Source organism: Scyliorhinus torazame, chromosome 4 (genome assembly GCF_047496885.1).
Source record: "Scyliorhinus torazame isolate Kashiwa2021f chromosome 4, sScyTor2.1, whole genome shotgun sequence".
NCBI lineage: Eukaryota > Metazoa > Chordata > Chondrichthyes > Carcharhiniformes > Scyliorhinidae > Scyliorhinus > Scyliorhinus torazame.
In genome coordinates, this window is record NC_092710.1 from 77,876,507 (window position 1) to 77,902,284 (window position 25,778).

Genomic DNA, 25,778 nt, shown 5'->3' on the forward strand with positions numbered 1-25,778 from the left:
GCAGCACTCCCTAAGTACTGACCCTCTGACAGTGCAGCACTCCCTCAGTACTGACCCTCTGACAGTGCAGCTCTCCCTCAGTACTGACTCTCTGACAGTGTAGCGCTCCCTCAGTACTGACTCTCTGACAGTGTAGCGCTCCCTAGTACTGACCCTCTGACAGTGCAGCACTCACTCAGTACTGACTCTCTGACAGTGTAGCGCTCCCTCAGTACTGACCCTCTGACAGTGCAGCACTCACTCAGTACTGACTCTCTGACAGTGTAGCGCTCCCTCAGTACTGACCTTCTGACAGTGCAGCGCTCCCTCAGTAATGATCATCTGACAGTGCCGCACTCCCTCAGTACTAACCCTCTGACAGTGCAGCGCTACCTCAGTACTGACCCTCTGACAGTGCAGCACTCACTCAGTAATTACCCTCTTACGGTGCAGCACTCCCTCAGTACTGACCCTCTGACAGTGCCGCACTCCCTCAGTACTGACCCTCTGACAGTGCAGCACTCCCTCAGTACTGACTCTGTGACAGTGCAGCACTCCCTCAGTAATGCCCCTCTGACAGTGCAGCACTCCCTCAGTAATGATCCTCTGACAGTGCAGCACCCCCTCAGTACTGACCCTCTGACAGTGCAGCACTCCTTCAGTACTGACCCTCATACAGTGCAGCGCTCCCTCAGTACTGACCCTCTGACAGTGCAGCACTCTCTCAGTACTGACCCTGTGACAGTGCAGCATTCCCTCAGTGATGACCCTCTGACAGTGCAGCACTCCCTCAGTAATGACCCTCTGACAGTGCAGCACTCTCTCAGTACTGACCCTGTGACTGTGCAGCGCTCCCTCAGTACTGACCCTCTGACTGTGCAGCACTCCCTCAGCACTGATCCTCTGACAGTGCAGCTCTCCCTCAGTACTGATCCTCTGACAGTGCAGCACTCCCTCAGTACTGACCCTGTGACTGTGCAGCGCTCCCTCAGTACTGACTCTCAGACAGTGCAGCGCTCCCTCAGTACTGACCCTTTGACAGTGCAGCGCTCCCTCAGTACTGACCCTCTGACTGTGCAGCACTCCCTCAGTACTGACTCTCTGACAGTGCAGCACTCCCTCAGTACTGATCCTCTGACAGTGCAGCACTCCCTCAGTACTGACCCTGTGACTGTGCAGCGCTCCCTCAGTACTGACTCTCAGACAGTGCAGCACTCCCTCAGTACTGACCCTGTGACTGTGCAGCGCTCCCTCAGTACTGACCCTCTGACAGTGCAACACTCCCTCAGTACTGACACTCTGACAGTGCAGCACTCCCTCAGTACTGAGCTCTGACCGTACACCGCTCCCTCAGGAATGACCTTCTGACAGTGCAGCGCTCTCTCAGAAATGACCCTCTGGCAGTGCAGCTCTCCCTCAGTACTGACCCTCTGACAGTGAGGCGCTCCCTCAGTAATGACCCTCTGACAGTGCAGCATTCCCTCAGTGATGACCCTCTGACAGTGCAGCACTCCCTCAGTAATGACCCTCTGACAGTGCAGCACTCCCTCAGTACAGTCTGTCTGACAGTGCAGCACTCCCTAAGTACTGACCCTCTGACAGTGCAGCACTCCCTCAGTACTGACCCTCTGACAGTGCAGCTCTCCCTCAGTACTGACTCTCTGACAGTGTAGCGCTCCCTCAGTACTGACTCTCTGACAGTGTAGCGCTCCCTCAGTACTGACCCTCTGACAGTGCAGCACTCACTCAGTACTGACTCTCTGACAGTGTAGCGCTCCCTCAGTACTGACCCTCTGACAGTGCAGCACTCACTCAGTACTGACTCTCTGACAGTGTAGCGCTCCCTCAGTACTGACCTTCTGACAGTGCAGCACTCCCTCAGTAATGATCATCTGACAGTGCCGCACTCCCTCAGTACTAACCCTCTGACAGTGCAGCACTCACTCAGTACTGACTCTCTGACAGTGTAGCGCTCCCTCAGTACTAACCCTCTGACAGTGCAGCACTCACTCAGTACTGACTCTCTGACAGTGTAGCGCTCCCTCAGTACTGACCTTCTGACAGTGCAGCACTCCCTCAGTAATGATCATCTGACAGTGCCGCACTCCCTCAGTACTAACCCTCTGACAGTGCAACGCTACCTCAGTACTGACCCTCTGACAGTGCAGCACTCACTCAGTAATTACCCTCTTACGGTGCAGCACTCCCTCAGTACTGACCCTCTGACAGTGCCGCACTCCCTCAGTACTGACCCTCTGACAGTGCAGCACTCCCTCAGTACTGACTCTGTGACAGTGCAGCACTCCCTCAGTAATGCCCCTCTGACAGTGCAGCACTCCCTCAGTAATGATCCTCTGACAGTGCAGCACCCCCTCAGTACTGACCCTCTGACAGTGCAGCACTCCTTCAGTACTGACCCTCATACAGTGCAGCGCTCCCTCAGTACTGACCCTCTGACAGTGCAGCACTCTCTCAGTACTGACCCTGTGACAGTGCAGCATTCCCTCAGTGATGACCCTCTGACAGTGCAGCACTCCCTCAGTAATGACCCTCTGACAGTGCAGCACTCCCTCAGTACAGTCTGTCTGACAGTGCAGCACTCCCTAAGTACTGACCCTCTGACAGTGCAGCACTCCCTCAGTACTGACCCTCTGACAGTGCAGCTCTCCCTCAGTACTGACTCTCTGACAGTGTAGCGCTCCCTCAGTACTGACTCTCTGACAGTGTAGCGCTCCCTCAGTACTGACCCTCTGACAGTGCAGCACTCACTCAGTACTGACTCTCTGACAGTGTAGCGCTCCCTCAGTACTGACCCTCTGACAGTGCAGCACTCACTCAGTACTGACTCTCTGACAGTGTAGCGCTCCCTCAGTACTGACCTTCTGACAGTGCAGCGCTCCCTCAGTAATGATCATCTGACAGTGCCGCACTCCCTCAGTACTAACTCTCTGACAGTGCAGCGCTACCTCAGTACTGACCCTCTGACAGTGCAGCACTCACTCAGTAATTACCCTCTTACGGTGCAGCACTCCCTCAGTACTGACCCTCTGACAGTGCCGCACTCCCTCAGTACTGACCCTCTGACAGTGCAGCACTCCCTCAGTACTGACTCTGTGACAGTGCAGCACTCCCTCAGTAATGCCCCTCTGACAGTGCAGCACTCCCTCAGTAATGATCCTCTGACAGTGCAGCACCCCCTCAGTACTGACCCTCTGACAGTGCAGCACTCCTTCAGTACTGACCCTCATACAGTGCAGCGCTCCCTCAGTACTGACCCTCTGACAGTGCAGCACTCTCTCAGTACTGACCCTGTGACTGTGCAGCGCTCCCTCAGTACTGACCCTCTGACTGTGCAGCACTCCCTCAGCACTGATCCTCTGACAGTGCAGCTCTCCCTCAGTACTGATCCTCTGACAGTGCAGCACTCCCTCAGTGATGACCCTCTGACAGTGCAGCACTCCCTCAGTACTGACCCTCTGACAGTACAGCACTCCCTCAGTACAGACTCTCTGACAGTGCAGCAGTCCCTCAGTAATGACCCTCTGACAGTGCAGCGCCCCCGCAGTACCGACCCTCTGACAGTGCAGCACTCCTTCAGTACTGACCCTCATACAGTGCAGCGCTCCCTCAGTACTGACCCTCTGACAGTGCTGCACTCCCTCAGTACTGACTCGCTGACAGTGCAGCACTCCCTCAGTACTGACCCTCATACAGTGCAGCGCTCCCTCAGTACTGACCCTCTGACAGTGCAGCACTCTCTCAGTACTGACCCTGTGACTGTGCAGCGCTCCCTCAGTACTGACCCTCTGACTGTGCAGCACTCCCTCAGCACTGATCCTCTGACAGTGCAGCTCTCCCTCAGTACTGATCCTCTGACAGTGCAGCACTCCCTCAGTGATGACCCTCTGACAGTGCAGCACTCCCTCAGTACTGACACTCTGACAGCGCAGCGCTCCTTCAGTACTGACCCTCATACAGTGCAGCACTCCCTCAGTACTGACACTCTGACAGTGCAGCTCTCCCTCAGTACTGATCCTCTGACAGTGCAGCACTCCCTCAGTGATGACCCTCTGACAGTGCAGCACTCCCTCAGTACTGACCCTCTGACAGTACAGCACTCCCTCAGTACAGACTCTCTGACAGTGCAGCAGTCCCTCAGTAATGACCCTCTGACAGTGCAGCACCCCCGCAGTACCGACCCTCTGACAGTGCAGCGCTCCTTCAGTACTGACCCTCATACAGTGCAGCACTCCCTCAGTACTGACACTCTGACAGTGCAGCTCTCCCTCAGTACTGACCCTCTGACAGTGCAGCACTCCCTCAGTACTGACACTCTGACAGTGCAGCTCTCCCTCAGTACTGACCCTCTGACAGTGCAGCGCTCCCTCAGTACCGACCCTCTGACAGTGCAGCACTCTCTCAGTACTGACCCTCTGACAGTGCAGCACTCCTTCAGTACTGACCCTCTGACAGTGCAGCGCTCCCTCAGTACCGACCCTCTGACAGTGCAGCACTCCCTCAGTACTGACCCTCTGACAGTGCAGCATTCCCTCAGTACTGACCCTCTGACAGTGCAGCACTCCTTCAGTACTGACCCTCATACAGTGCAGCGCTCCTTCAGTACTGACCCTCATACAGTGCAGTACTCCCTCAGTAATGACCCACGGTCCCTGATAGAGAGACTCCCTCTTTAAACAGGGTCCCTGACGGAGAGACTTCCTCTTTAACAGGGTCCCTGATGTCATGATATTCAGGTGAGAGGACTTCCGGTTGCGGCGATGCACTGCTAAACTGCACGTTTCGGCAGCTCCCGCTCTAACGGACGTTTGGGCTCTTTTTGGGAACCCCAACGGAAATTTGTTTGGACCAAACCCAGTGTGGGGTGACGAAGGAAGGAGTCCCCCCGGGTGTGTATGGAAAAGATCGTTGGTAGTGGCCAGATTGCGAAGGATCCTCTAGAGCAGCGGCAGAGAAGAGAAGGAAGAAGCAAGATGGCGACGGATGGAGCCCGGACGACATGGGGCCCGGACCAGCAGGAATTCCTTAGACGGTGTGTGGAGGAACTAAAGAAGGAGGTGCTGGCGCCGATGTTGTTGGCAATCGAAGGGCTAAAAGAAACGCAAAAGGCCCAGGCGATAGAGCTCCGTGGGGTGAAGGCGAAGGCAGCTGAGAACGAGGATGAGATTCTGGGCCTAGCGGTAAAAACAGAGACGCACGAGGCGCTACACAAGAGGTGTATTGAAAGGCTGGAAGCCCTGCAGAACAGATCGAGGAGGAAGAACCTCCGGATTCTCGATCCCCCCGAGGGAGTGGAGGGAGCTGACGTTGGGGCTTATGTGAGCACGATGCTCCATTCGCTAATGGGAGCTGAGGCCCCCTCAGGCCCCCTGGAGGTGGAAGGGGCGCACCGGGTCCTTGCGAGGAGACCCAAGGCTGGAGAACCACCAAGGGCGATAGTGGTGAGATTTCACCGCTTCACCGACAGAGAGGTGGTTTTGAGCTGGGCCAAGAAGGTGCGGAGTAGCAGGTGGGAGAATGCGGTGATACGAGTGTATCAGGACTGGAGCGCGGAGGTGGCGAGAAGGAGAGCGAGTTTTAATCGGGCCAAGGCGGCGCTTCACAAGAAGAAAGTAAAGTTTGGGATGCTGCAGCCGGCGCGATTGTGGGTCACGTACCAAGATAGACACTACTACTTTGAAACGTCGGACGAGGCATGGACCTTCATCCAAAAAGAGAAATTGGACCAGAACTGAGGGACTGATGCTGTGGGGGAGATGACGATATTGGTGTACAGAAATGTAAATTGGGGAATGGGAGGTTCACCGTATCGGGACGATAGATGGGGAGGGGAAAGGGAAGAGAAGAATCCCTGTTTTATTTGACGGGGGGGACACTGAGAAATGTGGGCGCCGGTGGAAAAAGGGACATAGGTGGAGGATGGGGAATGGGAACGGGGCTGTAGGGGGAGCTGCGCCATAGGGGGCAGGGCTGATCTAGGAAAGCGCGTGTTTTTTCCCGCGCTAGGGAGATGATGGCGGGATGATAGGCGCAAGGAGGATGGGAGTTCCACACACGGGGGGGGGGTCAAGGAGAGAGCGGGGGAAGCCGGGGTCAGTTGGAGTCAGCTGACCTTCGGAAGTATTATGGGGGGAGTAACCATGCTGGATGGGGATCTGGGGGGGGGGGGGGGGGGGATAACTGGGCTGCTGCTGCTGGGATCGAGAGGGAGCTGGCAAGGGAAGAGGTGGTCGGGACGGGAGTGCGCCGCCTGGGGGACGGGTGGGTGCGCGGGACCTGGACGTGGGACAGGCCTAGAGTAGGTGATGGCTAGTTGGCGGCGGGGGGGGGGCGGGGGGGAGCGGGGCGGGCAGCCCCCCAATCCGGCTGATCACACGGAATGTGAGAGGCCTAAATGGGCCGATTAAGAGGGCCCGAGTGTTCGCGCACTTAAAAGGATTGAAGGCAGACGTGGTCATGCTTCAGGAGATGCATCAGAAGGTGGCGGATCAGGTTAGGTTAAGGAAAGGATGGGTGGGACAGGTGTTCCACTCAGGGCTGGACGCGAAAAATAGAGGGGTGGCTATATTGGTGGGGAAACGGGTGTCATTCGTGGCTAGGAATATAGTGGTGGACAGCGGGGGTAGATATGTGATGGTGAGTGGTAGATTGCAGGGAAAGGAGGTTGTGCTGGTAAATGTATATGCCCCGAATTGGGATGACGCGGGATTTATGAAGCGGTTGCTGGGAAGTATCCCAGACCTGGAGGTGGGAAGCCTGGTAATGAGGGGGGATTTCAATACTGTGCTGGATCCAGGGTTAGACCGGTCCAGATCCAGGACCGGGAGAAGGCCGGCAGCGGCCAAGGTGCTCAGGGGGTTTATGGAGCAAATGGGGGGAGTGGATCCGTGGAGATTTGCTAGGCCGTTGGCCAAAGAGTTTTCCTTATTCTCCCATGTTCAGAAGGCTTACTCCCGGATAGATTTCTTTGTTTTGAGCAGGGCACTGATCTCGAAGGTGGCAGGAACAGAGTATTCGGCTATAGCCGTTTCAGATCATGCCCCGCACTGGGTGGATCTGGAACTAGGAGAGGAGAGGGAGCAGCGCCCACTCTGGCGACTAGATGTGGGACTATTGGCAGATGAGGGGGTCTGTGGAAGGGTGCGGGGATGTATTGAGAGGTACGTGGAGGTCAATGACGATGGTGAGGTCCAGGTGGGGGTAGTATGGGAAGCGCTGAAGGCGGTGGTTAGGGGAGAGTTGATCTCCATTAGAGCTCACAAGGTGAAAAAAGAGGGCAGAGAAAGGGAGAGATTAGTGGGGGAGATTTTGAGTGTGGACAAAAGATATGCGGAGGCCCCGGACGAAGGACTATATAGAGAGAGGCGAAGACTTCAGACGGAGTTTGACCTGCTGACCACAGGGAAGGCAGAGGCACAGTGGAGGAAGGCACAGGGGATGAGATACGAATATGGGGAAAAGGCGAGCCGGCTGCTGGCCCACCAACTTCGCAAGAGGATAGCGGCGAGGGAAATAGGGGGAGTTAGGGATGAAACGGGAACTACGGAGCGGAGTGCAGGGAAGGTAAATGAGGTGTTTAAGACCTTTTATGAGAGGCTATATAGATCCCAACCCCCGGAGGGAAAAGAGGGGATGCAGCAGCTTCTGGACCAACTAAGGTTCCCGAAGGTGGAGGAGCAGGAGGTGGCAGGTCTGGGGGCGCCAATCAGGGTGGATGAGGTGACTAAAGGGCTGGGGAACATGCAGGCAGGGAAGGCCCCGGGACCAGATGGGTTCCCGGTGGAATTTTATCGGAAGTACGTGGACTTGCTGGCCCCGCTGTTGGCAAGAACCTTTAACGAGGCCAGAGAATGTCTACCCCCGACAATGTCGGAGGCGACGATATCACTAATCCTGAAGCGGGATAAAGATCCGCTGCAATGTGGGTCTTATAGGCCTATCTCACTCCTAAATGTAGACGCCAAGTTGCTGGCAAAAGTGCTGGCGACGAGGATCGAGGATTGTGTCCCGGGGGTGGTGCATGAAGACCAGACAGGGTTTGTAAAGGGGAGACAACTGAATGTCAACGTTCAACGGCTGTTGGGGGTGATAATGATGCCCCCAGCGGAGGGGGAGGCAGAGATAGTGGTGGCGATAGATGCGGAGAAGGCATTCGATAGGGTGGAGTGGGAGTATTTATGGGAGGCGTTGAGGAGGTTTGGGTTCAGGGAGGGGATTGTCAGTTGGGTTAAACTCCTCTATGGGGCCCCAGTGGCAAGTGTAGTCACAAATCGGCAGAGATCGGAATATTTTTGGTTACACAGGGGAACAAGGCAGGGGTGCCCCCTGTCCCCAGTTCTGTTCGCGCTGGCAATTGAACCACTGGCCATAGCATTGAGAGACTCTAGGAAATGGAGGGGGGTGGTTAGAGGGGGAGAGGAACACCGAGTGTCGCTCTACGCAGATGACCTACTGCTGTATGTGGCGGATCCTGTAGAGGGGAAGACAGAGGTTATGCAGATATTGAGGGAGTTTGGAGATTTTTCGGGATATAGGCTTAATATGGGGAAGAGTGAGCTTTTCGTAGTACACCCCGGGGATCAGGGAAGAGGGATAGACGGCCTGCCGCTAAGGAGAGTGGAAAGGAGCTTCCGATATTTGGGGATTCAGGCAGCCAGGAGCTGGGGAACTCTACACAAACTCAATCTGACGCGGCTGGTGGAGCAGATGGAGGAGGATTTCAAGAGGTGGGAAATGCTGCCGCTCTCACTGGCGGGCAGAGTGCAGGCGGTCAAGGTGATGGTCCTCCCGAGGTTTCTTTTTGTGTTTCAATGTCTCCCCATTTTGATCACTAAGGCCTTTTTTAAGAAAATAGACAGGAGCATTATGAGTTTTGTGTGGGCAGGGAAGACCCCGAGGGTAAGGAGGGGGTTCCTGCAGCGCAGCAGGGACAGAGGGGGACTGGCGTTGCCGAATCTGGACGACTACTACTGGGCCGCCAATATGGCGATGGTTCGCAAGTGGATGAGGGAGGGAGAGGGGGCGGCGTGGAAGAGGCTGGAGATGGCGTCCTGTAAAGGAACGAGCCTAAAGGCGCTGGTGACGGCACCGCTACCGCTCTCCCCGCAAAGGTATACCACAAACCCAGTGGTGGCGGCAACCTTAAGGATCTGGGGGCAATGGAGGCGACACAGGGGGGTGACGAGTGCCTCGGTGTGGTCCCCGATCAGGAACAACCATAGGTTTGTCTCAGGAAGGATGGACGGAGGGTTCCAGAGCTGGCATTGGGCAGGAATTAGGAGACTGAGAGATTTGTTTATAGACGGGACATTCGCGAGCCTGGGAGTGCTGGAGGAAAAGTATGAGTTGCCCCCGGGGAATATCTTTAGATACATGCAAGTGAGGGCGTTTACGAGGCAACCGGGGAGGGAATTTCCGCTGCTCCCGACACAGGGGATCCAGGACAGAGTGATTTCCGGGGTATGGGTCGGGGAGGGCAAAGTGTCCGAAATATATCAGGAGATGAGAGACGAGGGGAGGCGCTGGTATAGGAGCTGAAGGGAAAATGGGAAGAAGAGCTGGGGGAGGAGATTGAGGAGGGGCTGTGGGCTGATGCCCTAAGTAGGGTAAATTCCTCGTCCTCGTGTGCCAGGCTTAGCCAGATACAATTCAAGGTTCTACACAGAGCACATATGACGGGAGCAAAATGAGCAGGTTCTTCGGAGTGGAGGACTGGTGCGGGAGGTGCTTGGGAAGCCCGGCGAACCACACACACATGTTCTGGTCGTGTCTGGCACTGGATGAGTACTGGAGGGGAGTGGCAAAGGTGATTTCAAAGGTGGTGAAGGTCCGGGTCAAGCCAGGCTGGGGGTTAGCTACATTTGGGGTAGCGGAAGAGCCGGGAGTGCAGGAGGCAAAAGATGGCGATATTCTGGCCTTTGCGTCCCTGGTAGCCCGGCGATGGATCTTACTCATGTGGAAGGAAGCGAAACCCCCCGGCATGGAGGCCTGGATAAACGATATGGCAGGGTTTGTAAAACTGGAACGGATGAAGTTTGCGTTGAGAGGATCAGTTCAGGGGTTCCCCAGGCGGTGGCAACCGTTCCTCGACTATCTCGCGGAACATTAAGTGAAAATAGATCGTCAGCAGCAGCCCCGGGTGGGGGAAGGGGGGTGGTGGGGCAACCTGCTTTGTTCTGGTTGGGGTGGAGGGGGGGGAGCACTATTTTTTGTTACTTTGTTAGTTCACTATTTTATTTAAATAATGTTATCTATTAGTTATTGTGTTATCTTTTTTGATTGATTTGTAAGGTGGAAGAATTGTGTTTGAAAACTTTAATAAAATATATATTTTTAAAAAAATGATATTCAGGTGAACATCACAGCACCTACATACATAACGATGGACAGAACAATGGACCAATCAACACACACAACACAACAGCCAATCACAGACAAGAGTAGACACAGTACAAAAGAGGGAACACGACACTTCCTGGGCACTCGAGCAGGAGACGGCTCAGGGCACAGACCTCATTGCCAGCCACTCAGACATTCCCCATGTGCTGAGTACCAGAGTTTACTATGTTAATAGTTGATTGAAATAAAACTGCGTTGTACCATTCGCAACCGTGTTGGTTCGTCTGTGTATCAGAGTGCTCAATACTTCACCTGATAGAGAGACTTCCTCTTTAAACAGTGTCCCTGACAGAGAGACTCCCTCTTTAAACAGTGTCCCTGACAGAGAGACTCCCTCTTTAAACAGGGTCCCTGATAGAGAGACTCCCTCTTTAAACAGTGTCCCTGACAGAGAGACTCCCTCTTTAAACAGTGTCCCTGACAGAGAGACTCCCTCTTTAAACAGGGCCCCTGATAGAGAGACTCCCTCTTTAAACACTGTCCCTGATAGAGAGACTCCCTCTTTAAACAGGGTCCCTGATAGAGAGACTCCCTCTTTAAACAGGGTCCCTGATAGAGAGACTCCCTCTTTAAACAGGGTCCCTGATAGAGAGACTCTCTCTTTAAACAGGGTCCCTACAGAGAGACTCCCTCTTTAAACAGGGCCCCTGATAGATAGTCTCCCTCTTTAAACAGGGTCCTTGATAGAGAGACTCCCTCTTTAAACAGAGTCCCTGACGGAGAGACTCCCTCTTTAAACAGGGTCCCTGACGGAGAGACTCCCTCTTTAAACAGGGTCCCTGACAGAGACTCCCTGTTTAAACAGGGTCCCTGATAGAGAGACTCCCTCTTTAAACACTGTCCCTGACAGACAGACTCTCTCTTAAAACAGGGTCCCTGACAGAGAGACTCCCTCTTTAAACAGGGTCCCTGATAGAGAGACTCCCTCTTTAAACAGGGTCCCTGATAGAGAGACTCCCTCTTTAAACAGGGTCCCTGACGGAGAGACTCCCTCTTTAAACACTGTCCCTGACAGACAGACTCTCTCTTAAAACAGGGTCCCTGACAGAGAGACTCCCTCTTTAAACAGGGTCCCTGATAGAGAGACTCCCTCTTTAAACAGGGTCCCTGATAGAGAGACTCCCTCTTTAAACACTGTCCCTGACAGACAGACTCTCTCTTAAAACAGGGTCCCTGACAGAGAGACTCCCTCTTTAAACAGGGTCCCTGATAGAGAGACTCCCTCTTTAAACAGGGTCCCTGATAGAGAGACTCCCTCTTTAAACAGGGTCCCTGACGGAGAGACTCCCTCTTTAAACAGGGTCCCTGATAGAGAGACTCCCTCTTTAAACAGTGTCCCTAACAGAGAGACTCCCTCTTTAAACACTGTCCCTGACAGACAGACTCTCTCTTAAAACAGGGTCCCTGACAGAGAGACTCCCTCTTTAAACAGGTTCCCTGATAGAGAGACTCCCTCTTTAAACAGGGTCCCTGACAGAGAGACTACCTCTTTAAACAGGGTCCCTGATAGAGAGACTCCCTCTTTAAACAGGGTCCCTGATAGAGAGACTCCCTCTTTAAACAGGATCCCTGACAGAGAGACTCCCTCTTTAAACAGGGTCCCTGACAGAGAGACTCCCTCTTTAAACAGGTTCCCTGATAGAGAGACTCCCTCTTTAAACAGGATCCCTGACAGAGAGACTCCCTCTTTAAACAGGGTCCCTGACAGACAGACTCTCTCTTTAAACAGGGTCCCTACAGAGAGACTCCCTCTTTAAACAGGTTCCCTGATAGAGAGACTCCCTCTTTAAACAGGGTCCCTGACAGAGAGACTCCCTCTTTAAACAGGATCCCTGACAGAGAGACTCCCTCTTTAAACAGGATCCCTGATAGAGAGACTCCCTCTTTAAACAGGGTCCCTGACAGACAGACTCTCTCTTTAAACAGGGTCCCTACAGAGAGACTCCCTCTTTAAACAGGGTCTCTGATAGAGAGACTCCCTCTTTAAACAGGGTCCCTGACTGAGAGACTCCCTCTTTAAACAGGGTCCCTACAGAGAGACTCCCTCTTTAAACAGGGTCCTTGGATAGAGAGACTCCCTCAGGATCCCTGACGGAGAGACTCCCTCTTTAAACAGGGTCCCTGATAGAGAGACTCCCTCTTTAAACAGAGTCCCTGATAGAGAGACTCCCTCTTTAAACAGGGTCCCTGATAGAGAGACTCCCTCTTTAAACAGGGTCCTTGATAGAGAGACTCCCTCTTTAAACAGGGTCCCTGATAGAGAGACTTCCTCTTTAAACAGGGTCCCTGATAGAGAGACTCCCTCTTTAAGCAGTGTCCCTGATAGAGAGACTCCCTCTTTAAACAGGGTCCCTGATAGAGAGACTCCCTCTTTAAACAGGGCCCCTGACGGAGAGACTCCCTCTTTAAACAGGGTCTCTGATAGAGAGACTCCCTCTTTAAACAGGGTCCCTGACTGAGAGACTCCCTCTTTAAACAGGGTCCCTACAGAGAGACTCCCTCTTTAAACAGGGCCCCTGATAGATAGTCTCCCTCTTTAAACAGGGTCCCTGATAGAGAGACTCCCTCTTTAAACAGGATCCCTGATAGAGAGACTCCCTCTTTAAACAGGGTCCCTGACGGAGAGACTCCCTCTTTAAACAGGGTACCTGACGGTGAGACTCCCTCTTTAAACAGGGTCCCTGACTGAGAGACTCCCTCTTTAAACCGGGTCCCTGATAGAGAGACTCCCTCTTTAAACAGGGTCCCTGATAGAGAGACTCCCTCTTTAAACAGGATCCCTGATAGAGAGACTCCCTCTTTAAACAGGGTCCCTGACGGAGAGACTCCCTCTTTAAACAGGGTCCCTGACGGAGAGACTCCCTCTTTAAACAGGGTCCCTGACTGAGAGACTCCCTCTTTAAACAGGGTCCCTGATAGAGAGACTCCCTCTATAAACAGGATCCCTGATAGAGAGACTCCCTCTTTTAACAGGGTCCCTGACAGAGAGACTCCCTCTTTAAACAGGATCCCTGACAGAGAGACTCCCTCTTTAAACAGGGTCCCTGACAGACAGACTCTCTCTTTAAACAGGGTCCCTACAGAGAGACTCCCTCTTTAAACAGGTTCCCTGATAGAGAGACTCCCTCTTTAAACAGGGTCCCTGACAGAGAGACTCCCTCTTTAAACAGGGTCTCTGATAGAGAGACTCCCTCTTTAAACAGGGTCCCTGACTGAGAGACTCCCTCTTTAAACACGGTCCCTGATAGAGAGACTCCCTCTTTAAACAGGGTCCCTACAGAGAGACTCCCTCTTTAAACAGGTTCCCTGATAGAGAGACTCCCTCTTTAAACAGGGTCCCTGACAGAGAGACTCCCTCTTTAAACAGGGTCTCTGATAGAGAGACTCCCTCTTTAAACACTGTCCCTGATAGAGAGACTCCCTCTTTAAATAGGGTCCCTGACAGAGAGACTCCCTCTTTAAACAGGGTCCCTGATGGAGAGACTCCCTCTTTAAACAGGGCCCCTGACGGAGAGACTCCCTCTTTAAACAGGGTCTCTGATAGAGAGACTCCCTCTTTAAACAGGGTCCCTGACGGAGAGACTCCCTCTTTAAACAGGGTCCCTGACGGAGAGACTCCCTCTTTAAACAGGGTCTCTGATAGAGAGACTCCCTCTTTAAACAGGGTCCCTGATAGAGAGACTCCCTCTTTAAACAGGGTCCCTGATAGAGAGACTCCCTCTTTAAACAGGGTCCCTGATAGAGAGACTCCCTCTTTAAACAGGGTCGCTGACGGAGAGACTCCCTCTTTAAACAGGGTCCCTGATAGAGAGACTCCCTCTTTAAACAGGGTCCCTGACGGAGAGACTCCCTCTTTAAACAGGGTCCCTGACGGAGAGACTCCCTCTTTAAACAGGGTCCCTGATAAAGTGTGGGGGGAGGGTGCGAGTGTTGTCCACTAGGCCTTAGGGTCTGGCCTCGTGGGACTCCATCTACCAGGATGCTGCACCGTCTTGTAGAGGGGGGGGGGGGTGGGGGTAATGGGACAGGCCTTTGGTGGGGGGGGGGTGGGGGTGGTTAGCAGCTACAGCGCAAGAGAATCTGAGTGATCCTGACATCTCCCTTAGCAACAGCAGGTTGTGGCAAGTGTCTCGCGGCCTGGTCAATGGTCTCGGGCTCCTCCCATTGGAGTTGTGGATGGATGCGTGGGGAGGGAGCGAGGGAGGGCGGAGTGAGGGAAGGCCTGGGGGTGGGGGGGGGGGGGAGCGAGGGAGGGCCTTGGGGGGGGGGGGAGCGAGGGAGGGCCTGGGGGGGGAGCGAGGGAGGGCCTGGGGGGGGGGGGGCGAGCTCTTTGGGCCATTGTCACAGGGCTGGGAATGTGATTCTCTGGTTGAATGGGGAGACGCGGACAGAGGGAGGCGGGGAATGAGAGGGATCAGATTTCAGCAGCACCTGCCCTGGCAGCAAGGTTTCAAACTTTCATCGTTCAGTCTTCCGCAGAGCGGCTCTAACTCTCCTCCCTGATTCCCACAACATTGAGCAGCAAGTTTCGGGGGGAGGTGGATGACCCACCAGAGAAGGAGGTGGGTGAGCGTGTACTGGGACAGAGCGAGAGGGAGGGAGGGAAAGAGTGAGGCAGAGAGAGAGGGAGGGAAACAGAGAGAAAGAGAGGGAGGGAAACAGAGAGAAAGAGAGGGAGGTCTGGAGTCCAAAAGGGGGAAGTACAATGTATTAGTTACCAGGTGCAGTTTGTTTAGAAAGTGAGCCAGCGAGAGAGAGAAACGGACAAGAGAGTGAGAGAGAAAGATTGAGAGATACGAGAGTGAGTGAGTGAGGGAGACTGTGTGAGGGAGAGAGACTGAGTGAGGGAGGGAGACTGAGTGAGTGAGGGAGACTGAGTGAGGGAGGGAGACTGAGTGAGTGAGGGAGACTGAGTGAGGGAGGGAGACTGAGTGAGTGAGGGAGACTGAGTGAGTGAGGGAGACTGAGTGAGGGGGAGAGACTGAGTGAGGGAGGGAGACTGAGTGAGGGGGAGAGACTGAGTGAGTGAGGGAGACTGAGTGAGGGAGGGAGACTGAGTGAGGGGGAGAGACTGAGTGAGGGAGGGAGACTGAGTGAGTGAGGGAGACTGAGTGAGGGAGGGAGACTGAGTGAGTGAGGGAGACTGAGTGAGTGAGGGAGACTGAGTGAGGGGGAGAGACTGAGTGAGGGAGGGAGACTGAGTGAGGGGGAGAGACTGAGTGAGTGAGGGAGACTGAGTGAGGGAGGGAGACTGAGTGAGGGAGGGAAACTGAGTGAGGGAGGGAGACTGAGTGAGGGAGGGAGACTGAGTGAGGGAGGGAGACTGAGTGAGTGAGGGAGACTGAGTGAGTGAGGGAGACTGAGTGAGGGGGAGAGACTGAGTGAGGGAGGGAGACTGAGTGAGGGGGAGAGACTGAGTGAGTGAGGGAGACTGAGTGAGGGAGGGAGACTGAGTGAGGGAGGGAAACTGAGTGAGGGAGGGAGACTGAGTGAGTGAGGGAGACTGAGTGAGGGGGAGAGACTGAGTGAGTGAGGGAGACTGAGTGAGTGAGGGAGACTGAGTGAGTGAGACAGTGAGTGAGTGAGACAGAGTGAGTGAGTCAGGGAGGGAGTGAGACAGGGAGGGAGTGAGACAGAACTGAGACAGAGAGAGTCAGATAAAGAACGATAAAGAGACAGAGAATCACAGGGAAAGGCAGTGAGGGAAAGAAAGCGTGAGAGGGAGAGTAAGGGGGGAGAGAGAGAGCAGACACGAGAGGGGTCTTTTGATCGATCACATTTTGGTCCAAGTTCAAGGTGATCTGAAGGGTGAGTGGGGTCTGAAGGTCACGGGGACTGAAGGAGTCAGAGGGGTCAAGGGAATTGGAAAGTTCAAGGGGATCGGGAGGTCCGGGTGATTGGGAGTCGGAGGGGAGTCAGGTGTCGATCTTTAAAGGGGAACGAGAGAGAGAGAGACCGCGAGACAGCACCGTTCACACACTCTGAGACGGCCGCAATGAGGCTGTGACTCGGAGTCCGTGCGAGATGGGGGCTCTAAGTTTGCAGCTGTTGTGGGATCCTGCTGTGCTTCTCCCCCGCTGAATCAGCTGCTCCTCCACACCAAGTGCTCTCCGTGCTATGTGGTTCAGCCGTCTTCTCTACCTCCCGCTGGCAGCCTTCTGGACTCTCACCGTCTGCCTCACAGGTAAGAGGACATTTCAGTTCATCATCTGCATGTAGCAATAGGGTCAGGACCAGCAGAATGTCTCCATCTCCCTCTGGCCTTTGTCTCTGCCTCTGGCCCTGCACCTTTCTGTCTATCGATCTGTCTCTGCCTCTCTTTCCCTCTGCCCTTTCTCTCTCTCTGCCTCGCTCTCACTCTCTCTCTATCTCTGCCCCTTTATCTCTCTCTCTGCCTCTTTCTGTCTTTCTCTCGGTTTCTGACTCTCCTTCCCTCTTCCCCTTTCCTCTCTCTGCCTCTCGGTTTCTGACTCTCTTTCCCTCTGCCCTCTTCTCTCTCTGCCTCTCTCTTACTCTCTCTCTATCGATGCCGCTTTCTCTCTCTCTCCCCCTTTCTCTCTGCCCCTTTCGCTTTCTCTCCATTTCTGTCCCTTTTCTCTTGATCTCGGCTCTCACTGCCTCTCCTCACTCTCTGCCTCTCTCCTGCTCTCTGCCCCTTTCTCTATATTGCTACCTGCCTCTCACTGCCCCTCTCTCTCGCTCTCTCTGCCTCTCTCTCGCTCTCTCTGCCTCTCTCTCACTCTCCCTGCCTCTCTCTCGCTCTCTCTGCCTCTCTCTCACTCTCTCTGCCTCTCTGGCTCTCTGCCTCTCTCGCTCTCTGCCTCTCTCGCTCTCTCTGCCTCTCTCTAGCTCTCTCTGGCGCTCTCTCGCTCTCTCTCGTTCTCTCTGCCTCTCTCTCACTCTCCCTGCCTCTCTCTCGCTCTCTCTGCCTCTCTCTCACTCTCTCTGCCTCTCTGGCTCTCTGCCTCTCTCGCTCTCTGCCTCTCTCGCTCTCTCTGCCTCTCTCTAGCTCTCTCTGGCGCTCTCTCGCTCTCTCTCATTCTCTCTGTCTCTCTCTGCCTCTCTCGCTCTCTCTTCCTCGCCCTCGCTCTCTCTGCCTCTCTCTCGCTCTCTCTCTCTCGCTCTCTCTCTCGCTCTCTCTGCCCCTCTCTCGCGCTCTCTGCCCCTCTCTCGCACTCTCTGCCTCTCTCTGTCTCTCTCGCTCTCTCTGCCTCTCTCGCTCTCTCTGTCTCCCTCGCTCTCTCTGTCTCCCTCGCTCTCTCTGTCTCTCTCGCTCTCTTTCTCTCTCGCTCTCTCTGCCACTCTCACTCTCTCGCTCTCTCTGCCTCTCTCTCGCTCTCTCTGCCTCTCTCGCTCTCTCTGCCTCTCTCTGCCTCTCTCGCTCTCTCTGCCTCTCTCTGGCTCTCTGCCTCTCAGTGTCCCTCTCACTCTCTCTGCCTCTCTCTCTCGCTCTCTCTCGCTCTCTCTCTGCCTCTCTCTGTCTCTCTCGCTCTCTCAGTGTCTCTCTCGCTCTCTCTGCCTCTCTCTCTCGCTCTCTCTCGCTCTCTCTCTGCCTCTCTCTGTCTGTCTCGCTCGCTCACTGTCTCTCTCTGTCTCTCTCTCTGCCTCTCTCGCTCTCTCTGCCTCTCTCGCTCTCTCTGTCTCTCTCACTCTCCCTGTCTCTCTTGCTCTCTCTGCCACTCTCACTCTCTCGCGCTCTCTGCCTCTCTCGCGCTCTCTGCCTCTCTCGCGCTCTCTGCCTCTCTCACTCTGTCTCGCTCTCTCTGCCTCTCTCTCGCTCTCTCTGCCTCTCTCGCTCTCTCTGCCTCTCTCTGCCTCTCGCTGCCTCTCTCTGGCTCTCTGGCTCTCTCTGGCTCTCTCGCTCTCTCTGTCTCTCTCGCTCTCTCTGCCACTCTCACTCTCTCGCGCTCTCTGCCTCTCTCGCGCTCTCTGCCTCTCTCGTGCTCTCTGCCTCTCTCGCTCTGTCTCTCTCTCTCTGCCTCTCTCTCGCTCTCTCTGCCTCTCTCGCTCTCTCTGCCTCTCTCTGGCTCTCTGCCTCTCAGTGTCTCTCTCGCTCTCTCTGCCTCTCTCGCTCTCTCTGCCTCTCGCTGCCTCTCTCTGGCTCTCTGCCTCTCAGTGTCTCTCTCGCTCTCTCTGCCTCTCTCTCTCGCTCTCTCTCTGCCTCTCTCTGTCTCTCTCGCTCTCTCAGTGTCTTTCTCGCTCTCTCTGCCGCTCTCTCTCGCTCTCTCTCTGCCTCTCTCTGTCTCTCTCGCTCTCTCACTGTCTCTCTCTGTCTCTCTCTGCCTCTCTCTCTCGCTCTCTCTCGCTCTCTCTCTGCCTCTCGCTGCCTCTCTCTGGCTCCCTGCCTCTCAGTGTCTCTCTCGCTCTCTCTGCCTCTCTCTCTCTCTCTCTCTCGCTCTCTCTCTGCCTCTCTCTGTCTCTCTCGCTCTCTCAGTGTCACTCTCGCTCTCTCTGCCTCTCTCTCTCGCTCTCTCTCGCTCTCTCTCTGCCTCTCTCTGTCTCTCTCGCTCTCTCAGTGTCTCTCTCGCTCTCTCTCGCTCTCTCTCGCTCTCTCTCGCTCTCTCTCGCTCTCTCACTGTCTCTCTCTGTCTCTCTCGCTCTCTCACTGTCTCTCTCTGCCTCTCTCTGCCTCTCTCTCTCGCTCTCTCTCGCTCTCTCTCTGCCTATCTCTGTCTCTCTCGCTCTCTCTCTGTCTCTCTCGCTCTCTCACTGTCTCTCTCTGTCTCTCTCGCTCTCTCACTGTCTCTCTCTGTCTCTCTCGCTCTCTCACTGTCTCTCTCTGTCTCTCTCTGCCTCTCTCTCTCGCTCTCTCTCGCTCTCTCTCTGCCTCTCTCTGTCTCTCTCGCTCTCTCTCTGCCTCTCTCTGTCTCTCTCGCTCTCTCTGCCTCTCTCTCGCTCTCTCTCGCTCTCTCTCTGCCTCTCTCTGTCTCTCTCGCTCTCTCTCTGTCTCTCTCGCTCTCTCACTGTCTCTCTCTGTCTCTCTCGCTCTCTCACTGTCTCTCTCTGTCTCTCTCGCTCTCTCACTGTCTCTCTCTCGCTCTCTCTCGCTCTCACTCGCTCTCTCTCTGCCTCTCTCTGTCTCTCTCGCTCTCTCTCTGTCTCTCTCGCTCTCTCTGCCTCTCTCTCTCGCTCTCTCTCGCTCTCTCTCGCTCTCTCTCTGTCTCTCTCGCTCTCTCTTGCTCTCTCTTTCTCACTGCCCGTTTTTCTCTATCTCATTCTCTCCCTGTCTCTGCCTCTTTCTCTGTCTCTTTGTGTCTGCCTCTATCTCTCTGCCCCCTTTCTCTCTGTCTCTCTCTCTCTGGGGGCGATTCCCCGAGCCCCGCGCCGGGCCGGAGAATCGCCGCAACCGCGCCACGCCGCCCCGCCGCGCGATTCTCCGCACCGCGTTTGGCACGGCGCCGGCCGGGGGCTGCTGGGATCGGCGGGGCTGCCGATTCTCCGGCCCGAATGGGCCGAGCGGCTACGACAGAGTCCCGCTGGCGCCGTTCACCCCTGGCCGCTGTCGGAGGGAACTCCGCGCGAAGGGTCGGGGGGCGGCCTGTGGGGGGGGGGGGGCTCCTTCACCGGGGGGGGGGTGGGGGGGGTGCTCCGATGGGGTCTGGCCCGCGATCGGGGCTCACCGATCGGCGGGCCGGCCTCTTCCCCCCCCCCCCCCCCGGGCCTACTTTCCTGCGCGGCCGGCCCCTGAATCCCCACGCCGTGTTGCGTTGGGGCTGGCGCGCTGAAGAAGCCCCCCGCCCATGCGCGGGTTGGCGCGGTGCCCATTTGGCACCCTGAACAGCTCCAGCGCCCTGCTGGCCCCCTGTGGGGCACAGAATCGGCCGTCCCCGTTTTGCGCCCACGTGAAACGCGACGGCATTCACGACGGCGCAAACGCTTTGTCTCCATTTTGGAGAATCGCCCCCTCTGTCTCTCTGCCTCCTTTCTCGCTCTCTCTCTCGGTGCCTCTCAAACAGATGGTTGGCACCAGCCCAGCATCTGTCTGTATTGATGAATTTCTATCCCCAGGTCAGGAATCGCTCTGTCAACAAAGAGACAGTGTGGATTCAGAATGTGTCTGAACAGCCATGTGAAATTAGAGTCAGAGAGAGAGACTGGGGGTGGAATTCTCCGCAATCGGCGCGATGTCCGCCGACCGGCGCCAAAAACGGCACGAGTCAGTCCGGCATCGCGCCGCCTCAAAGGTGCGGAATCCTCCGCATCTTGGGAGGCCGAGCCCCAACCTTGAGGGGCTAGGCCCGCGCCGGACTGATTTCCGCCCTGCCAGCTGGCGGGAAAGGCCTTTGGTGCCCCGCCAGTTGGCGCGGAAATGACATCTCCGGGCTGCGCATGCGCGGGAGCGTTAGCGGCCGCTCACGGCATCACCACGCATGCGCAGTGGGGAGAGTCTCTTCCGCCTCCGCCATGGTGGAGGCCGTGGCGAAGGCGGAAGGGAAAGAGCGCCCCCACGACACAGGCCCGCCCGCGGATCGGTGGGCCCCGATCGCGTGCCAGGCCACCGTGGGGGCACCTCCCCCCCGGGGCCAGATCGCCCTGCGCCCCCCCCCAGGACCCCGGAGCCCGCCCGCGCCGCCTGGTCCCGCCGGTAAGAGAGGTGGTTTAATCCACGCCGGCGGGACAGGCATTCCAGCAGCGGGACTTCGGCCCATCCGGGCCGGAGAATCACCGGGGGGGGGGCGTCAACCGGCGCGGCGCAATTCCCGCCCCCGCCGACTCTCCGGTGCCGGAGAATTCGGCAACCGGCGGGGGCGGGATTCACGCCAGCCGCCGGCTATTCTCCGACCCGGCGGGGGGAGTCGGAGAATCCCGCCCCAGGGAGAGAGAGTCGGAGAGAGAGAGAGAGAGAGAGAGAGAGACAGGGAGCGAGAGACAGGGAGAGAGAGAGAGACAGGGAGAGAGAGAGACAGGGAGAGAGAGAGAGAGAGTCAGGGAGAGAGAGTCAGGGAGAGAGAGTCAGGGAGAGAGAGTCAGGGAGAGAGAGTCAGGGAGAGAGAGACAGGGAGAGAGAGACAGGGAGAGAGAGAGAGACAGGGAGAGAGAGAGAGACAGAGAGAGAGACAGGGAGAGAGAGAGAGTCAGAGAGAGAGACAGGGAGAGACAGACTGGGAGATACAGACAGGGAGAGAGAGACCGGGAGAGAGAGACAGGGAGAGAGAGAGAGAGACAGGGAGAGAGAGAGAGAGACACAGAGAGAGAGACACAGAGAGAGAGACACAGAGAGAGAGTCAGGGAGAGAGAGACAGGGAGAGAGACAGGGAGAGAGAGAGAGACAGGGAGAGAGAGAGACAGAGAGAGAGACAGGGAGAGAGAGAGAGTCAGAGAGAGAGACAGGGAGAGACAGACTGGGAGATACAGACAGGGAGAGAGAGACCGGGAGAGAGAGACAGGGAGAGAGAGAGAGACAGAGAGAGAGACAGGGAGAGAGAGAGAGTCAGAGAGAGAGACAGGGAGAGACAGACTGGGAGATACAGACCGGGAGAGAGAGCCAGGGAGAGAGAGCCAGGGAGAGAGAGCCAGGGAGAGAGAGACAGAGAGAGAGAGACAGAGAGAGAGAGAGACAGAGAGAGAGAGAGTCAGAGAGAGAGAGACAGAGAGAGAGAGAGAGAGAGAGAGACAGGGAGAGAGAGAGAGTCAGAGAGAGACAGGGAGAGAGAGTCAGAGGGAGAGAGAGTCCGAGGGAGAGAGAGTCAGGGAGAGAGAGTGAGTCAGAAAGAGAGAGTCAGAGAGAGAGAGTCAGAGAGAGAGAGTCAGAGAGAGAGAGACAGTCAGAGAGAGAGAGAGGGAGAGTCTGGGAGAAAGAGAGAGACTGGGAGGAAGAGAGACCGGGAGAGACGGAGTGAGAGAGAGAGACAGGGACAGAGAGAGACAGGAACAGAGAGAAACAGAGAGAGATGGGAGAGAGAGAGAGATGGGACAGAGAGATGGGACAGAGAGAGAGAGGGACAAACGGAGTGAGAGAGAGACAGGGAGAGAGAGACGGGGAGAGACTGGGCGAGAGAGAGATAGAGAGAGAGAGACAATTTTTATACTCAATGCCCCGGCCAATGAAGGCATGCTGTATGCCTTCCTGACTACCTTCTCCACCTGTGTTGCCCCTTTCAGTGACCTGTATACCCAGAACCCTCTGCCAGTCAATACTCTTTTTTTTATCTCTTAAATTTACCCAATTCATTTTTTTCCAATGAAGAGGTAATTTAGCGTGGCCAATCCACCTACCTTGCACATCTTTGGGTTGTGGGGGCAAAACCCACGCAAACACTGGGAGAATGTGCAAACCCAGTAACCCAGAGCTGGGATCGAACCTGGGACCTCGGCGCCGTGAGGCAGCAATGCTAACCATCGTGCTGCTCGTGCCTGTCAATACTCTTGAGGGTTTTACCATTCACTGTATATTTCCCACCGCTATTAGACCTTTCAAAATGCATTACCTCACATATGTCCGGATTAAACTCCATCTGCCATCTCTCCGCCCAAGTCTCCAAACAATCTAAATCCTGCTGTATCCTCTGACAGTCCTCATCGCTATCCACAATTCCACCAACCTTTGTGTCGTCCGAAACTTACTAATCATTTACATATAACAAGATACATTTTCCTCCAAATCATTTATATATACTATGAACAGCAAAGTTCCCAACATCGATCCCTTAGGAACACCATGAGTCACAGCCCTCCAATCAGAAAATCACCCTTCCATTGCTACCCAGTCTTCTATGACCTAGCCAGTTCTGTCTCCATCTTGCCAACTCTCCACTGATCCCTTGTGACTTCACCTTCTGTACCAGTCTGCCATGAGGGACCTTGTCAAAGGCCTCACTGAAGTCCATATAGACAACATCTACTGCCCTACCTGCAAAAACCCGACCAAATTAGTGAGACACAACATGCCCTTCACAAAACCGTGCTGCCTCTCGCTAATGAGGCATAGGGAGAGACAGAGAGAGAGAGCGAGACACACAGAGAGAGAGAGAGAGACCACACAGAGAGAGAGAGCGAGACACACAGAGAGAGAGACCACACAGAGAGAGAGAGAGAGACCACACAGAGACAGAGAGAGAGACCACACAGAGACAGAGAGAGAGACCACACAGAGACAGAGAGAGAGACCACACAGAGACAGAGAGAGAGACCACACAGAGACAGAGAGAGAGACCACACAGAGACAGAGAGAGAGACCACACAGAGACAGCGAGAGAGACCACACAGAGACAGATAGAGAGACCACACACGACAGATAGAGACAGAGAGAAAGACAAAGAGAGAGAGACAGAGAGTGAGACAGAGTGACAGAGAGAGAGACACAAAGACAGAGAGAAAGACGGAGACAGACAGGGAGAGAGACAGACAGAGAGAGACAGACAGAGAGAGACAGACAGAGAGAGACAGACAGACAGAGACAGACCAAATTAGTGAGACACAACATGCCCTTCACAAAACCGTGCTGCCTCTCGCTAATGAGGCATAGGGAGAGACAGAGAGAGAGAGAGAGAGACAAAGAGAGAGAGGCCACACAGAGACAGAGAGACCACACAGAGACAGAGAGAGAGACCACACAGAGACAGAGAGAGAGACCACACAGAGACAGCTAGAGAGACCACACAGAGACAGAGAGAGAGACCACACACGACAGATAGAGACAGAGAGAACGACAAAGAGAGAGAGACAGAGAGTGAGACAGGGTGACAGAGAGAGAGACACAAAGACAGAGAGAAAGACGGAGACAGACAGAGAGAGAGAGACAGACCGGGAGAGAGACAGACAGAGAGAGACAGACAGAGAGACAGACAGACAGACAGAGAGACAGACAGAGAGAGACAGACAGAGAGAGACAGACAGAGAGAGACAGGCAGAGAGAGACAGGCAGAGAGAGACAGGCAGAGACAGACAGACAGAGACAGACAGACAGAGACAGACCGACCGACAGAGACAGACCGACCGAGAGAGACAGACCGACCGAGAGAGACAGACAGACCGAGAGAGACAGACAGCCCGAGAGAGGCAGGCAGCCCGAGAGAGGCAGGCAGACCGAGAGAGACAGGCAGACCGAGAGAGACAGGCAGACCGAGAGAGACAGGCTGACCGAGAGAGACAGGCTGACCGAGAGAGACAGGCAGACCGAGAGAGGCAGGCAGACCGAGAGAGGCAGGCAGACCGAGAGAGACAGGCAGACCGAGAGAGACAGGCAGACAGACCGAGAGAGACAGACAGACAGACCGAGAGAGACAGACAGACAGACCGAGAGAGACAGGCAGACAGACCGAGAGAGACAGACCGATAGACCGAGAGAGACAGACCGATAGACCGAGAGAGACAGACCGATAGACCGAGACAGACAGACCGAGAGAGGCAGACAGCCCGAGAGGGGCAGGCAGACCGAGAGAGACAGGCAGACCGAGAGAGACAGGCTGACCGAGAGAGACAGGCAGACCGAGAGAGGCAGGCAGACCGAGAGAGGCAGGCAGACCGAGAGAGGCAGGCAGACCGAGAGAGACAGGCAGACCGAGAGAGGCAGGCAGACCGAGAGAGGCAGGCAGACCGAGAGAGACAGGCAGACCGAGAGAGACAGGCAGACCGAGAGAGGCAGGCAGACCGAGAGAGACAGGCAGACCGAGAGAGACAGGCAGACCGAGAGAGACAGGCAGACCGAGAGAGACAGGCAGACCGAGAGAGACAGGCTGACCGAGAGAGACAGGCAGACCGAGAGAGGCAGGCAGACCGAGAGAGACAGGCAGACCGAGAGAGGCAGGCAGACCGAGAGAGACAGGCAGACCGAGAGAGACAGGCAGACCGAGAGAGACAGGCAGACCGAGAGAGACAGGCAGACCGAGAGAGGCAGGCAGACCGAGAGAGACAGGCTGACCGAGAGAGACAGGCAGACCGAGAGAGACAGACAGACCGAGAGAGACAGACAGCCCGAGAGAGGCAGGCAGACCGAGAGAGACAGGCAGACCGAGAGAGACAGGCTGACCGAGAGAGGCAGGCAGACCGAGAGAGGCAGGCAGACCGAGAGAGGCAGGCAGACCGAGAGAGGCAGGCAGACCGAGAGAGGCAGGCAGACCGAGAGAGACAGGCAGACCGAGAGAGGCAGGCAGACCGAGAGAGACAGGCAGACAGACCGAGAGAGACAGACAGACAGACCGAGAGAGACAGGCAGACAGACCGAGAGAGACAGACCGACAGACCGAGACAGACCGATAGAGACAGACAGACCGTGAGAGACAGACTGAGATAGAGAGACAGGGAGAGACAGAGAGAGAGAGATAGACAGACCGAGAGAGACAGACCGAGATAGAGAGACAGGGAGAGACAGAGAGAGAGAGATAGACAGACCGAGAGAGACAGACCGAGATAGAGAGACAGAGAGAGACAGAGAGAAAGAGACA

The 25,778-nt window shown here is 55.5% G+C and overlaps 1 protein-coding gene across 2 annotated transcripts in view; it reads left to right on the forward strand.

Annotated features, from left to right (window-relative positions):
- The first annotated feature begins 15,705 nt into the window (after positions 1 to 15,705).
- LOC140410317 (protein turtle homolog A-like) overlaps positions 15,706 to 25,778 on the forward strand; it is a 431,590-nt gene continuing 421,517 nt past the window's right edge. For both annotated transcript variants that reach the window (XM_072498310.1, XM_072498311.1), the window contains exon 1: positions 15,706 to 16,579. In XM_072498310.1, the coding sequence (XP_072354411.1) occupies positions 16,513 to 16,579 (67 nt within the window). In that variant the 5' untranslated portion in view covers positions 15,706 to 16,512. The remainder of the gene's footprint in view (positions 16,580 to 25,778) is intronic.